This window comes from Sus scrofa, chromosome 3 (genome assembly GCF_000003025.6).
Source record: "Sus scrofa isolate TJ Tabasco breed Duroc chromosome 3, Sscrofa11.1, whole genome shotgun sequence".
Classification (NCBI taxonomy): Eukaryota; Metazoa; Chordata; class Mammalia; order Artiodactyla; family Suidae; genus Sus; species Sus scrofa.
The window spans coordinates 51,781,601-51,795,232 of NC_010445.4; the positions used below are offsets into that span (position 1 = coordinate 51,781,601).

Genomic DNA, 13,632 nt, shown 5'->3' on the forward strand with positions numbered 1-13,632 from the left:
TATATATCATTAATTCTGCCATCATTAATCCTTCAACCTCCAGGAAGAACCTGGCCTTCCAATTTCCCACTAAGGCACCAGAGGTGTTTCCCTCACTCCTGCAGGCAAAAGAAAAGAGATAAACGACAAAAAAAAAAAAAAATAGCAAAATAATTAGAACTTATTACCTCTAAGTAGAACCTATTACCTATTACCTTGTAGACTAAAGTTTTTTCTCATGCATTATCTCATAGGAAATTAATTCAAAGGACTCTCTGACCTGGTGTACACAGCTTCTATGTCTTCCATTTTTATAGACAAGAAAACTGAGGTTCTGATGTTTGTGTTTTGCTCCACATCACAGACCTCGTGAGATCTGAGAATGAATCTACTTTTTTCTACCTCTGAGTTTCATGTCCTGATTGAGGAATTTCCCTTCCACTTGGCCTGCTGACTCGCAGAAGCAGGAATTCCCCTGCTCCAAACCTCTGGTGTGGTTCCTGTGGTCCAAGAAAGAATTTCCAGTAGGTTGGCAAGGAGCTGAGCAGAGGGTCAGAGCTGGTCAGAGTGGGGTGGCTGCAGTGAGTAAAATTAGGCCAAGAAGTGGGACAAAGTTAAATATCTACCAGGCGATCCCAGGGATCAAGACCCATTTAAAAGAAAGCTTCTGCATTGTACAACTACAAATGTAATAAATTCATTGAGTAATAAAAAAATAAATAAATAAAATTTATAACCCTTAAAAAATAAATAAAAACATAAAAGAAAGCTTCTGGAGTTCCCATCGTGGCTCAACAGAAACGAATCTCACTAGGAACCATGAGGACTTGGGTTTGATCCCTGGCCTCACTCAGTGGGTTAAGGATCCCGAGTTGCCTAGAGCTATGGTGTAGGTCGCAGACAAGGCTTGGATCCTGTCATGAGATGTGGTATTAGGCTAGTGGCTACAGTTCCGATTCGACCCATGGCCTGGGAACCTCCATATGCCATGGGTGCAGCCCTACAAAGACCGAAAAAAAAAAAAAAGTCAGATTAAAAGAAGAAAGAAAGAAAGAAAGAAAGCTTCGGAGCATGAGGTAAAACTCAGAGGTGGAAGACTCTGGAGAACGCAGTAATAATATGTGCAGAACAGGAATTGGAGTGAAGGTGTGACAAAAGTCACAGGAGAAAGTAACAGAGGAGAAGATGCAGAGTTGTAACTAGACTGAAGCTGCACCTTGAGCAGGAGGAGTAATAACCAAGTGAGACTAGAGGTCGAATCAGAGCTACAGCTGCAGGCCTATGCCACAGCCACAGCAACTCAGGATCTGAGCCTTGTCTGTGATCTACCCTCACAGCTCATGGCAACACCAGATCCTTAATCCACTGAGCAAGGCCGGGAATCTAACTCGCGTCCTCATGGATACTAGTTGGGCTTGTTACTAGTCCTGTTGTAAGCTATAGCAGGAACTTCCAAGGGCCTGTTTTTTTTTTTTGTTTTTTGTTTTTTTTTTTTTTTGTTTTTTTTTGTGAGTGTCTTAGGATGTATCATTAAGACTTTATGAGACAGAGGAGAGAGTGGGATGGACTGGGAGTCTGGGGTTGATAGATGCAAACTATTACATTTGGAGTGGATAACAATGAGATCTTGCTGTCTAGCACTGGGAACTGTATCTAGTCACTCGTGATGGAGCATGATGGATAATGTGAGAAAAAGAAGGTATATACGTATGTGTGACTGGGTCACTTTGCTGTATAGTAGAAAATTGACAGAACACTGTAAACCGGCTACAATGAAAAAAATAAAAATTATTAAAAAAAAAGACTTTATGAGATGGTAAGCGATGAGGTCCTACTGTACAACACAGGCAACTACATCCAATCACTTGTGATGGAACATGATGGAAGATAATATGAGAAAGAGAATATATATGTGTATGTGTGTGTGTGTATATATATATATATATATATGACCAGGGCACTTTGCTGAATAGCAGATATTGACAGAATATTGTAAATCGACTATAATAAAAATTTTTGAAAAAAGACTTTATGAGCTGGAACTCAAACAAAACATCAAAGAAAAGAGATAAAAGGCCAAACAATTTGTGTCAAAAATGATGGGAAACCCTTTCTCATAACACAGTCAGAAATGATGCTTGTAGGAAAGAGAGGCCTCAATGGAAATTCTTTGTTTTGCTCAGAGGTGAAATAGTCAAGAAGAAAATATGGGGAGTTCCCTGGTGGCCTAGTGAATTAAGGATCTGGCATTGTCGCTGCTATGGCTTGGGTCACTGCTGTGGTGCAAGGTTCGATCCCTGGCCTGGGAAATATCACATGCTGAGGGAGAATCTAAAAAAAAAAAAAAAAAAAAAAAAATATGGAAAGAGAAGCATCTAGTGTCAGTGTGAACTGAATAAAGGATTCAAGAAGTCCTAGAGAGAACTGACAGGTGACAAGGGCAGACTGCAGCATTTCACGGATGGTAGGAAATTGTCCAGGATTCCGAAATTTCACAGTGGGAACAAATGAATGGGCCAATGTGTGGACCTTGGAAAGAGTTTCCAAAAACTGAATCTAAATAATCTTTACCTCTTCCCTACCTGGAACTGCATCGAACTCGGTCTGGCCAGGCTCACCCTGTCCCTGAGCCCACAGAATGCCACCAGGGTCAGTGACCACAGGAACGAGGCCAAAGGAAACCAGAAGTGGCAGATCTATGTGCAAAAATTCCATGGAACACAGGGGCTCAAAAACAACCTGGTGGCTACGTCAACCTTGTGGCCTGTGAGTGAGGTTGTCTTAAACCACCGATGGAAATGTTGCTCGGGGCACAGTCCCACTGACAGAAGTTGTGGTGGTGTCACAGGCACCCCTGTCTCAGTGCCCTAGGTCCTTGTCTTCTCCACTGCCCCGCATTGTAATTCTGCCTCGTGCCAAAGACATGCTGAGCTAAAGGACATGAAACGCCCTCCCATTAATATACTATCATCTGTTTCTGATGGAATCTGCTAATGCCAAAGCTATTTTTTCGTTACAGTTTTATACGTTAGGAAAATATTAGGATAAAGAATAGATCATTCGCTTTAATAATGATTTCCTGATTATTCAATATATCAATTAAGAATCTTCAAGCCATAACTAGGTCACCATGCTGCACAGTAGAAAAAAAATAGTATTGGGAAAAGAACTATTACAATAATAATAATAAGTGAAAAAAGTCACTAAAAATAAAGATAAGAATGTTATTTTTTTAAAAAAAAGGAATCTCCAAGCCAAAGTTTTTGATGTGTCTATTAAAAATATTTGGGGGAATTCCTGCTGTGGCTCGGTGGATAAAGGACCCATCGTCATCCCTGGAAAGATGCGATTCAATCCCTTCCTTGCTCAGTGGGTTAAGGATCCAGCATTGCCATAAGCTGCAGCTTAGGTTGAAGGTGTGGCTTGGATCCAGTGTTGCCATGGCTATATCTGTAGCTTTGATTTGACCTGCAACTGCATCTGATTCGACCCTGAGCCAGAGAACTTCCATATCCTGCAGGTGCGGCTATAAAAAGAAAAAAAATATTTTGGAACCACCATAGAATCCAGCTCATGTATTTATTTCACTTGGATAATTCTATACAACTGGCAGGTGCATCCCTGGTCAGCAGTTTCATCTGAATTCAGTAACACTGTGTCTTCATTCTCTCAGCCAGTGTTAGTGTCGTCTGTTCCGAGAAAATCTTAGGTGTGACCCACCCTCCTTCTGGGTACCTAGGATTTAGCATGAAGGAAAGGAACACTGGGTATTATTTTTTGCCTAATGTCATCACTTTTAGTGACACACTGCTTCCCTGAAGTCTGTGACTTTCCAGGATACTCTGTGTGTAAGCATATGCACAACACATACAATTCATGAAACATAACCATAATGACCCACCCAAATCTGCTTCAGAAGGTATGGTTTTGGAGTTCTTGTTGTGACTCAGTGGTAATGAGCCCAAGCAGTATCTATGAGGATTTGGGTTCAATCCCTAACCTTGTTCAGTGGGTTAAGGATCTGGCATCACAATGAGCTGCTGTGTAGGTCACAGATGTGGCTCAGATCCAGTGTTCCTGTGGCTGCAGCTCTGATTCGACTCCTAGCCTGGAAACTTCCATATGCTTCCAGTGTGGCCCTAAAAAGGAAAAAAAAAAAAAAGTACCATTTTAACAACCGCCATCATTTGCCTACTTTTCATTCAGATGTCTAGTCACCCTTAAACACAGCCTGACATTTGCAGTCAAGGTCCAGAGGAGTGAAATAAAGCTTCCTTTTGTGAAAATGGCATACGATGTTATGGTTTAGTTCAGGAGCTCAGTTCAGGCAGAAAGCTGGGAAACACCCTGTGACTTGTGTTCCCTGGAAAGTGAAAATTGCTTTCATTCCAGGGATGCGATCATTGGAAATTCAAATGGATTTTCATTTTAAATAACTGTGGTCAGGCCTGCTCTCCTGGGCTGGAATAACCTACCCTGACCTAGCGAGACATCTGTCATCTTGGATTATAGTTACTTTCTAAACATGGGAAGTTTTGTTCTTAAGAGAGAACGGAAAATAATGAACAGAAACTGATTCTTCTAATCTCATTTTAGAGGTTATGAAATTAACATGTTTCTTTTTTGTTAAATTGATTAGTTTATTTACAATGTTGTGTTAGTTTCTGGTGTAGAGCAAAGTGATTCAGTAATATATAATACGTATATGCATATGAATATATATATTCACATTGTATATGTATACATAGTTATATTCTTTTCTATTATGGCTTAATTTAGGATATTTAATATAATTCCCTGTGTTACACAGTAGGATATTGTTGGTTTGTCTATTTCATTTTATTTATTTATTTATTTTCTTTTTACAGCTGCACCTGTCATATATGTAAGTCCCGAGCTAGGGGTCAAATTGGAGTTGTAGCTGCAGGCCTACACCACAGCCACAGCAACACCAGATCTGAGCCACATCGGTGACCTACACCATGGCTTGTGGCCGTGATCCTTAACGCACCAGATCCTTAACCCACTGAGCAAGGCCAGGGATCAAATCCACATCCTCAGAGATACTATGTCAGGCTCTTAACCTCTTCTCCCAGCCTTCCCCTTTTTAAACTATACGTTTGTTTCTATGTCTGTGAGTCTGTTTTTGTTTTATAAATAAGTTCATTTTGTCATATTTTAGATTCCATGTATAGGTGATATAATAGAGCACTCATCTTTCTCTAACTTTACTTAGTATGATATTATCTAAGTCCATCCATGTTGCTGCAAATGACATTATTTCATTCTTTCATATGTAAGTGATATTCCATTGTATATCTACACCACATCTTTATCCATTCCTCTGTTGATGAACATTTACATTGTTTCCATGTCTTGGCTATTGTAAATAGTGCTTCTATGAACACTGTGGTGCATGAATCTTTTCAAATTAATTTTCTCTGGATATATGTCCAGGAGTAGGATTGCTTTTCGAATAATCTCCATACTGTTTTCCATAGTCGCTGCATCAATTTACATTCCCAGCAGCAGTGTAGGAGGGTCCCCTTTTCTCCACACCCTCTCCAGCATTTGTTATTGGTAGTCTTTTTAGTGATGGCCATTCTGACTAGACTAGGGGTACCTCATTGTAGTTTTTTTTTTTTTTTTTTTTTTTTTTTTTTTGTCTTTTTGTTGTTGTTGTTGTTGTTGTTGCTATTTCTTGGGCCGCTCCCGCGGCATATGGAGGTTCCCAGGCTAGAGATCGAATTGGAGATGTAGCCACCGGCCTACGCCAGAGCCACAGCAACGCGGGATCCGAGCCGCGTCTTCGACCTACACCACAGCTCACGGCAACGCCGGATCGTTAACCCACTGAGCAAGGGCAGGGACCGAACCCGCAACCTCGTGGTTCCTAGTCGGATTTGTTAACCACTGCGCCACGACGGGAACTCCTCATTGTAGTTTTGATTTATATTTCTCTAATAATTAGGAAGCTGTTTCGTAAATTAGGATTTCATCAAGGGTAGAAATTTTTAGTGTCACTTTAAAATGCAAATGTGAAACCTTAAGCACACATTCACCCTTCCTGTCTCCTTAGTTCTATATGGACATCATAACCCCAGTTCATTTGTTGTCACTGACTCTCAGGAGAGTCAAGTGAGGAAATGTCTCCTCAGTGCCATAGGAATTCTACCCCCCAGGACTCTCTGATGCTGAGTTTTGGAGTCCAAAAACCCAACAGATAAACATGGGCCACTTTTCTTGACTTGGATCTGTGGCAATTTATAATGATATTTTTATATTAACACAGATATTTTTAGAAGTCAAGTTAAAATTTTGCATGACTTTTTAAAGCCATGTATTGGACTTCAAACAATTATTACAAGTGTAGGGGGCAACTTAAATTCTATCCCCAGATTCCACCACCCAAAGGTCAACTGACATCAGGTGACTTTGGAAGAGATGTTCCACTGTGCAAGGCCAGGGATCCCTTGGCATTTATATATCTACTAGGATTTAGAAAAACTATAAAGCACAACGAAATGTGGAAAATGTGAAATGCTTTTGTTATGAAGTGTGCTCGCATGTGGTTCTTAACTCAAAATCATTTGAAACTTGCTTTTTCCTGGCCTCTGATCCCTTTCTCTCTTAGCACTGCACTCCCTCGCCCTATCTCACCTGTGCAAGACACCTGTCACCTGGTTCACCCTATGTTTGCCTTGCCTGTCTTCCCAGATGTATCCTCTTTGGAAAGTGTTACAGTGACTTACTTCCTTCAGAAACCCTTCAAGATATATCTGTGGGGTGTTCCTTTCAAGTTAGCAATGCCCCAGGCTTTCTAAAGACAGCAAAAATGAATGAACCTGGTCTTCGGCAAGGCGGGCGTTTATAAGTTTATGTCTTAACTTCATCTATGATATACTTGAATTAAAAATTTTTTTTCTGGCACAGATCAAAAAGATGATCGTAATTATTAGAGTATCAGATTCTGTGGCTGCCTGAGGAAAGACTGTTTTAGAAAGTCAGGTCTTCTCCACAGGCACCAGAAGGGACGCTCCAGACCTCAGATTCAAACCCACATTTCCATAAAAGCACGTATGGAAATGTTACCATAAAACCGTACTCTGGCATCAGTTTTGAAGAAATCATTCTTACCTGGTACCAGGTCACCTCTGGACTTGGTGCATCAGTTTGGTGGCTGAGACCAGGGCAATAAATGGAGTCCATGCTACCAAGCAGGAGGTGTTGTTCATGAGATACAAAATTCCCACAGGATGCATTTGTCTTGGGCTTAACTTCTAAGATCATTTTGACACAACAAGCCTCATCCTTGGGGCTCCTAGGACAGTTAATAAGATTCTATGAATACTGATGTTACAGCCAGACCATAAAGGATTTGGGAAGGTTTTCAGATGGAAATGCACTTGGGACATACCTAATCATAGGTCTACAAATATATGACCCGGCATTATTCATCCCTGTGGTCAAAAAATGAAGGCTGCCCTTGTCCAGAATGATGTGAGGATTGTTTTGAGTAATTTCAACTGGTGGGTCTCCTTGTTGATGTTGTAGATACCACTGGACGTCGGATCGTTTCTTATTACCACCACAAGTCAGGTGTTCAGAGACTTGGGTTGGTGAGAGTTGACTTCTGTGGTAGAAAGAGGATTTCTGAGGCTCTGGCAAATCACAAAATAAGACAAACTCCTCCCCGCATCTTGCAGAATATGTCCCAAGAAGCTTTTCCGTGGAGCAATCTGAAAACCACAATAAACAAAGCAACACAGAAACACGTTAGAAGATGAAATCTAACTTAATATTTTCAAAGAGTACTTGGCTTCATAAGGGACTAAGCTCCCTCAGGGGGGCCATTCGTCTTCATTATTCCCATTTGGTGGGGAAAAGAGGTTCACATTCTAACTCCCTCCTGCTGGACCTCAGCATCACCAGTAGCAGCAGAGGTTTCCTGTTAAAGATGATCAACCCAACTTTAATTCCCTTCTACCTGCTTCCACCGAACACCCAGCTATGGTAAACTGGATTCCCCTTCAATGCCTTGTATCCACTGAAAGCTGGTAACTCAATACTTTCTCCTCCTACACCCATTTTAACTGTAGAAAGGAAAATGCTTGGTGTTATTATGCCAGGCTGCTGATGTATCAAAACACCTGGCACTTTAAACTTCGACCATGAGACTCACAGTATTAACATGAAAAGTGAAAAACCCTACCTGAAATATTAAATTCTTTCATGCTCCCTCCTGCGACAAGCCAAAGAAATATCCAGCCCAACGAAAGCATAGTTCTCCCTGGGTCCTGTCATCGCTTCAGGACATTTGTTCTATTGCCAGAATCAGGGACATTGTAACTCAGAGCTCCACCCTGAGAATCCTCTTCATTTCTGTAAATCAAGAAATGGGAAATGAAGAAATCGGAACCAGTGATCAAAACGCAAGTCACACAGGAAGCTTTGAAAGGGCAGGTCCTACCCAAAGGAGCCCTCACATGCCCACACTTGAGTGGTATTTTCAATGGTGTGTGGCAGTCTCTGCAAATGTTGCTCCGTGCACAACTAAAGGAGGGAGAACTGCTCAGGCTCATGGTACCACTTGGACCTATGCTTTACCTGGTGTGTTCCTTTGACACCCTTTCTTCATGGAATCCTTTTCTTCTTCTCCTAAGTTTCTGACCTAGTACATATGTTTTCATGAGCAATTTGGAAACAGTTAAGCGAAAGCTTTCCAGAAAGGATGATCCAGGTTGAATGAAAATGTCAGATTCTCACAGTTAGGGATGCCAGTGCTACAGCTCATGTGTATAAACTTGAAAATGTCTGCATGTCGCTAGGTTGTAATAACTATTAGAAATTAGAGGATGTTTGATGCTTTGTCAAATCAAACTGGGACAGTTGTCACTGGGTGGCGTTTCCACCAACTCTGATGTACGAGGGAAGTAAAAGAGAAGTAAAAGGGAGAGATGGTCACTTTTAGGCAGAGAATCAGATCCTAGACTGTGTTCATGGTGGTTTTATCCTCTTTGTTGAAAGGGTAGCCATTGAAATTTTCAAACCATTTAAAAAAGATGAGAGACAAGGTTGCTCTTGTGGTTTCCTGGTCCATTCAGTTTGCCATAACAGAGCACCATTCATAACAGAAATTTCTTTCTCAAAATTCTAGAGTCTGGAAAGCCCAAGTCGTGATCATCTTCTGGTGAAAGCCCTCCTCCTGGTTCAAAATTGGTGCCTTCTCACTGTGTCCTCACATGGTGGAAGGGGGCTATCCATCTCTCTGGGGTCTCTCTCTCTCTTTTTTTAATTTGCTTTTTAAGGCCACATCTGTGGAATATGGAAGTTCCCAGGTTAGGGCTAGGGGTGGAATCAGAGCTACAGATGCCAGCCTATGCCACAGCCATAGCAACACGGGATCTGAGCCACATCTGTGACCTATACTACAGCTCATGACAATGCCAGATCCCTAACCCACTGAGCAAGGCCAGGGATTGAACCCACATCCTCATGAATACAAGTTGGATTCACTTCTGCTGCCCTACAATGGGAACTCCATCTCTGAGGTCTCTTTTACAAGGTCCTAAGCCCCATTCATGAAGGCTCTTCCCTCAAGACCTAAGCATCCTCTGAAGTTCCCACCTCCTAATGCCATTATCTTTGGGGTTAGAGTTTCAACATATTAATCTGAGGAGAACACATCATAGTAGTGGATGATATTTGATTATTATTTAATTTTGTTTTGAGCAGAAAATAAAAATAATTTCACTACAGAACATCTTTATCAGTGCCTATTAGAATTCTGAACTATTATCATTATCATAAAAATAACCCAAATATTATTCTTGGAGTTGCAGGAATAAAGTAATTTAACCCTTGAAATTTAGCTAAAAATTTCTCCTAAAACACTCCCATACTGTCTTAGGCTTTTTAAGTGTGTGTGTGTGGGTGGAACAAAATAAATGGTATGGTCTCTGTCCTCAAGGGTCTGTCACAGTGTGGAGAACAAAGTTAAAGAAAAAATTATTCTGACACCTATTAAAACAATAAGGAACATTTTTTTCAAGCTATTCCAACAGGGGAGAGCGACCAAGATCAACTTAGAACACAGCAAGGACAGTTGAGGATTTGTAGATCAAACCTGGGAGATGAGAGACTTAGTCCTATCAAGGAGAGGGGAATGACTTAGCAGAATTCTTTGCTGAGGCTGGGTTGGGCAGGCTAAAGAGAGGATGGAGCCAAGATCAAGGCTTATTTGAGAAGAGTTCTTAAGGAACCTGACTAAAATTGGGTGAAGAAGAGTTTGTCAACACAAACACACAAATAAACAGTGATAGGAAAATGCAACAAAGAAACAAGTGTAATTATAACAGAAAAGAAAAAAGTATAAAGGGATGGAAAGGAAAAAAAGATAAAGAGAGGAAAGGATGGAGGGAAGGAAAGGAAAGAAAGACAGGAAGGAAGGAAAGAAGGAAGGAAGGAAGAAAGAAGGAAAGAAAGAAAAGTTTAAGAATCATATAACCCCTCTGATAGTTCTCTTTAAGAGTCTTTTCCCCACAACATCTCTGTTTCTTGGCCAGCTGATAAAATCAGTCTCTCTCTCTCAACCTCCATCTCTCTATCTCCCTGTCTCTGTCTGTCTGCCTCTCTCAATCAGCACCAAGGCGATTCTCTTCAGAAATATAAATATCCATCTTCTCTCATAAGTAAATTCTTGACTGTCCTCAAATTATAACATTCTTCAGCATTTCCAACAATTCACACACAGACACACACAGACACACACACACACACACACACACACACACACACACCCCATCTCCAACATCTTCAAATGCAGAAAGTAGTAATTTTAATATTTATAAATTATTTATCAATAATTACATTTCTCTAGCAGAAACACCGGGCTTGAGGTGCTCTTGGGGATGCACCTAGAACATCCCAAGGGCAGGCAGGAGGGACTCTGAGAGGAGTCTGGGGGTCGGCAGTACAGGGAAAAGTCAAGCAAGTGGGATCAGGAAGCAGAAAGCTGGTAGACCGTCCCTAAGGAACATCAGCCTGGGAGGGTGGGTCAGGGCTGATTTTGTCAGCTGCCCAAGAAACAGGGAACATTTAAAAGAATAAGACAGGAGTTCCCATCGTGGCGCAGTGGTTAACGAATCCGACTAGGAACCATGAGGTTGCGGGTTCGGTCCCTGCCCTTGCTCAGTGGGTTAACGATCCGGCGTTGCCGTGAGCTGTGGTGTAGGTTGCAGACGTGGCTCGGATCCCGAGTTGCTGTGGCTCTGGCGTAGGCCGGTGGCTACAGCTCCGATTCAACCCCTGGCCTGGGAACCTCCATATGCCGCGGGAGCGGCCCAAGAAATAGCAACAACAGCAACAACAACAACAACAGACAAAAAGACAAAAGACAAAAAAAAAAACAAAAAAGGAAGACAAGAAACACAACACAGAGACCACTTTGACACTAAAGACAGAGAAAGTTTAGAGGAAAGACTAGATGTTGATCAGAAGCTGCAGAGAAGTGGGGCACAAAAAGCATTGAACAGTTTCCATTAGATCTGGCCCCAGTAGATCAGATCAGAGCAGCATGTAGACAAGAGAGTCAAGGAAGGAATGAACATGGGGAGTCGTGAAAAGTCATGCCCTTTGTAGGCTATGCTGCATGTGGAAAACCAGAAGAGGAGGTGCTTCCTCCTGTGTTGACTTGATTCCATGGTGAGAGGAGTGAGTTGGTAGGGTAGCAGGCCACAAAGGGAACTGCCCCCCGCTCCCTCCCCCACCCCCGCCCCAGTCATTGATCAGACTACACGTTCAACTATCTTTGGTTGATGAGGAACTAAAATTTTTCCAACCAAAGTTTTCAATGGGAGAAGGAGAAAAGGAGGACAGGAAGGTGGAAAAAGCAAGTGTTGACATGGAATCTGAGGCTCAGGTAGGAGAATTCTACCCTCAAAGACCATTTCTCACTGGCTCAGCAGTGGCTATACACAGAGAACACATATACAAGCAGACAGGTAGACATTTGGTCTGGTGTAATAGTAACTATTTAATTCAACTAATATTATGGTTCTCACATGACCTATGGTATCTTTACACTCCATTGTCTAGGAATTGCAGAAAGTCAAGTGTATAGCTTCTCCCCTCAACTCTCCTATAATCAAATTAAATAAGCATTCAAATTCAGCAAACATTTTGATTCCTTCTACTTTTCACCTTAGCCACAAAATGTTCGAAGCATTGCAGGTAGGTTTATTTCATATCCACCAGTTGTTTTGTTTTTGTTTTTTTAAATAAAGTGAGAAAAAAGAATATATATGCATGTATGTATAACTGGCTCACCTTGCTGTACAGTAGAAAAGTGACAGACCTCTGTAAACCAGCTATAATGAAAAAAAATCATTATATAAAAAATAAATAAAGTGAATCCTCTCATATATGCAGATGTAAACTTTGCTAGTTAAACAGCATATCTATTAATACAAAATAGTTTATGACAAGGAATTGTGTTAGCAATTCATTTGGAATAGCATTTAAGTTCTCTTAACTTATATTTGCTGGTTAGGAAGTAATAGTGAAAAAAAATGTACTATTGTCTTACCTTTATTTCCTGTTCTTAAGACATTAAAAAAGAGGAAGGAACTCCAAGTCCTTATTTCAGTGACTGCCGGCTTTTCAAACGGAAGAAGAAGTACATGTGTAAATAGCCATTTTCAAAGAGGTCTGCAATATTTCTTACTAACCAAAGAGAGAACTGGAGAAGGTACAACAGCCAATTAACTCACGCAAGTTTGGAAATAATGAGCTAACCCTGGAGATGAAAAGGAAAACCTTCAGTATTTTGTAAATGACCACTGACATCCTCAAATCCACACTCACACAGAGGAAAATCAAATTAACTACCTCTACCGGTAGAAGGAAATGGCCTGAAGATGAAGCATCTAAAACTCTCCCCAGACCAACCTCTTCTACTAGATAAGGTTTGTGGTTAGGTTTAGTTGAAAAAGTGAGTAAGCCTACTTCCTTTACAGGAATTTCCTGTAAAGATTATTAGCATTCGACTCAATTTCTCAACTGTGGGTTTTGGGTTTTTGTTTTTGTTTTTCGTTCTGTAAAGCTAACTCCTGAAAATGTGACTTTATACTATAACCCAAAGTTTTTCTTGTGGTTAACTTTTTAAAATTCCGAAAATAAAAAAAGTCACTGACACCATTTATTTGAAACAATAATTTATTGTTTCAGGCCAGGAAATAAATGAAAAGTCTAAAATCACCAAGGTTTTTGTTTTGTTTTGTTTTGTTTCTTGGTACCTGTTTATTAAAAGAAAGATTCAAAATAGAGCATATAATTAAGAACACCATTGTTCCTTTGATAAACAAGTAAAGTCACTTAATTACATTCTGAGAAACACCCTTGTCAGAAAGAGCTTTGCCTAGAAAGCACCTAAATTTCACTCTCCCTCAGAAGGCTTAAATTCCAATAAAAGTAAGGCTGGTTCGTCTGAGAACATGAATGTTCCATGGATGTTTCTACACACACACATAACCAGAGACTAATATAAAATGCAAAAGAAGATGACATTCACTTTGGAATGAAGGAAAAATAAGTGTTTCCCTGAGGAGAGAGTAGGGAAGAGGAAATTATCAATTATACCCAGGAATGAACCCC

The 13,632-nt window shown here is 40.7% G+C and overlaps 1 protein-coding gene across 1 annotated transcript in view; it reads right to left on the minus strand.

The window, feature by feature from the left end:
* Nucleotides 1-12,952, minus strand: part of IL18RAP (interleukin 18 receptor accessory protein) — a 32,442-nt gene extending 19,490 nt beyond the window's left edge. The window contains 4 exon segments of the mRNA XM_005662356.3: nt 7,117-7,300; nt 7,397-7,718; nt 8,192-8,361; nt 12,566-12,952. Coding sequence (XP_005662413.1) covers nt 7,117-7,300; nt 7,397-7,718; nt 8,192-8,261 — 576 coding nt within the window. The 5' untranslated portion in view covers nt 8,262-8,361; nt 12,566-12,952.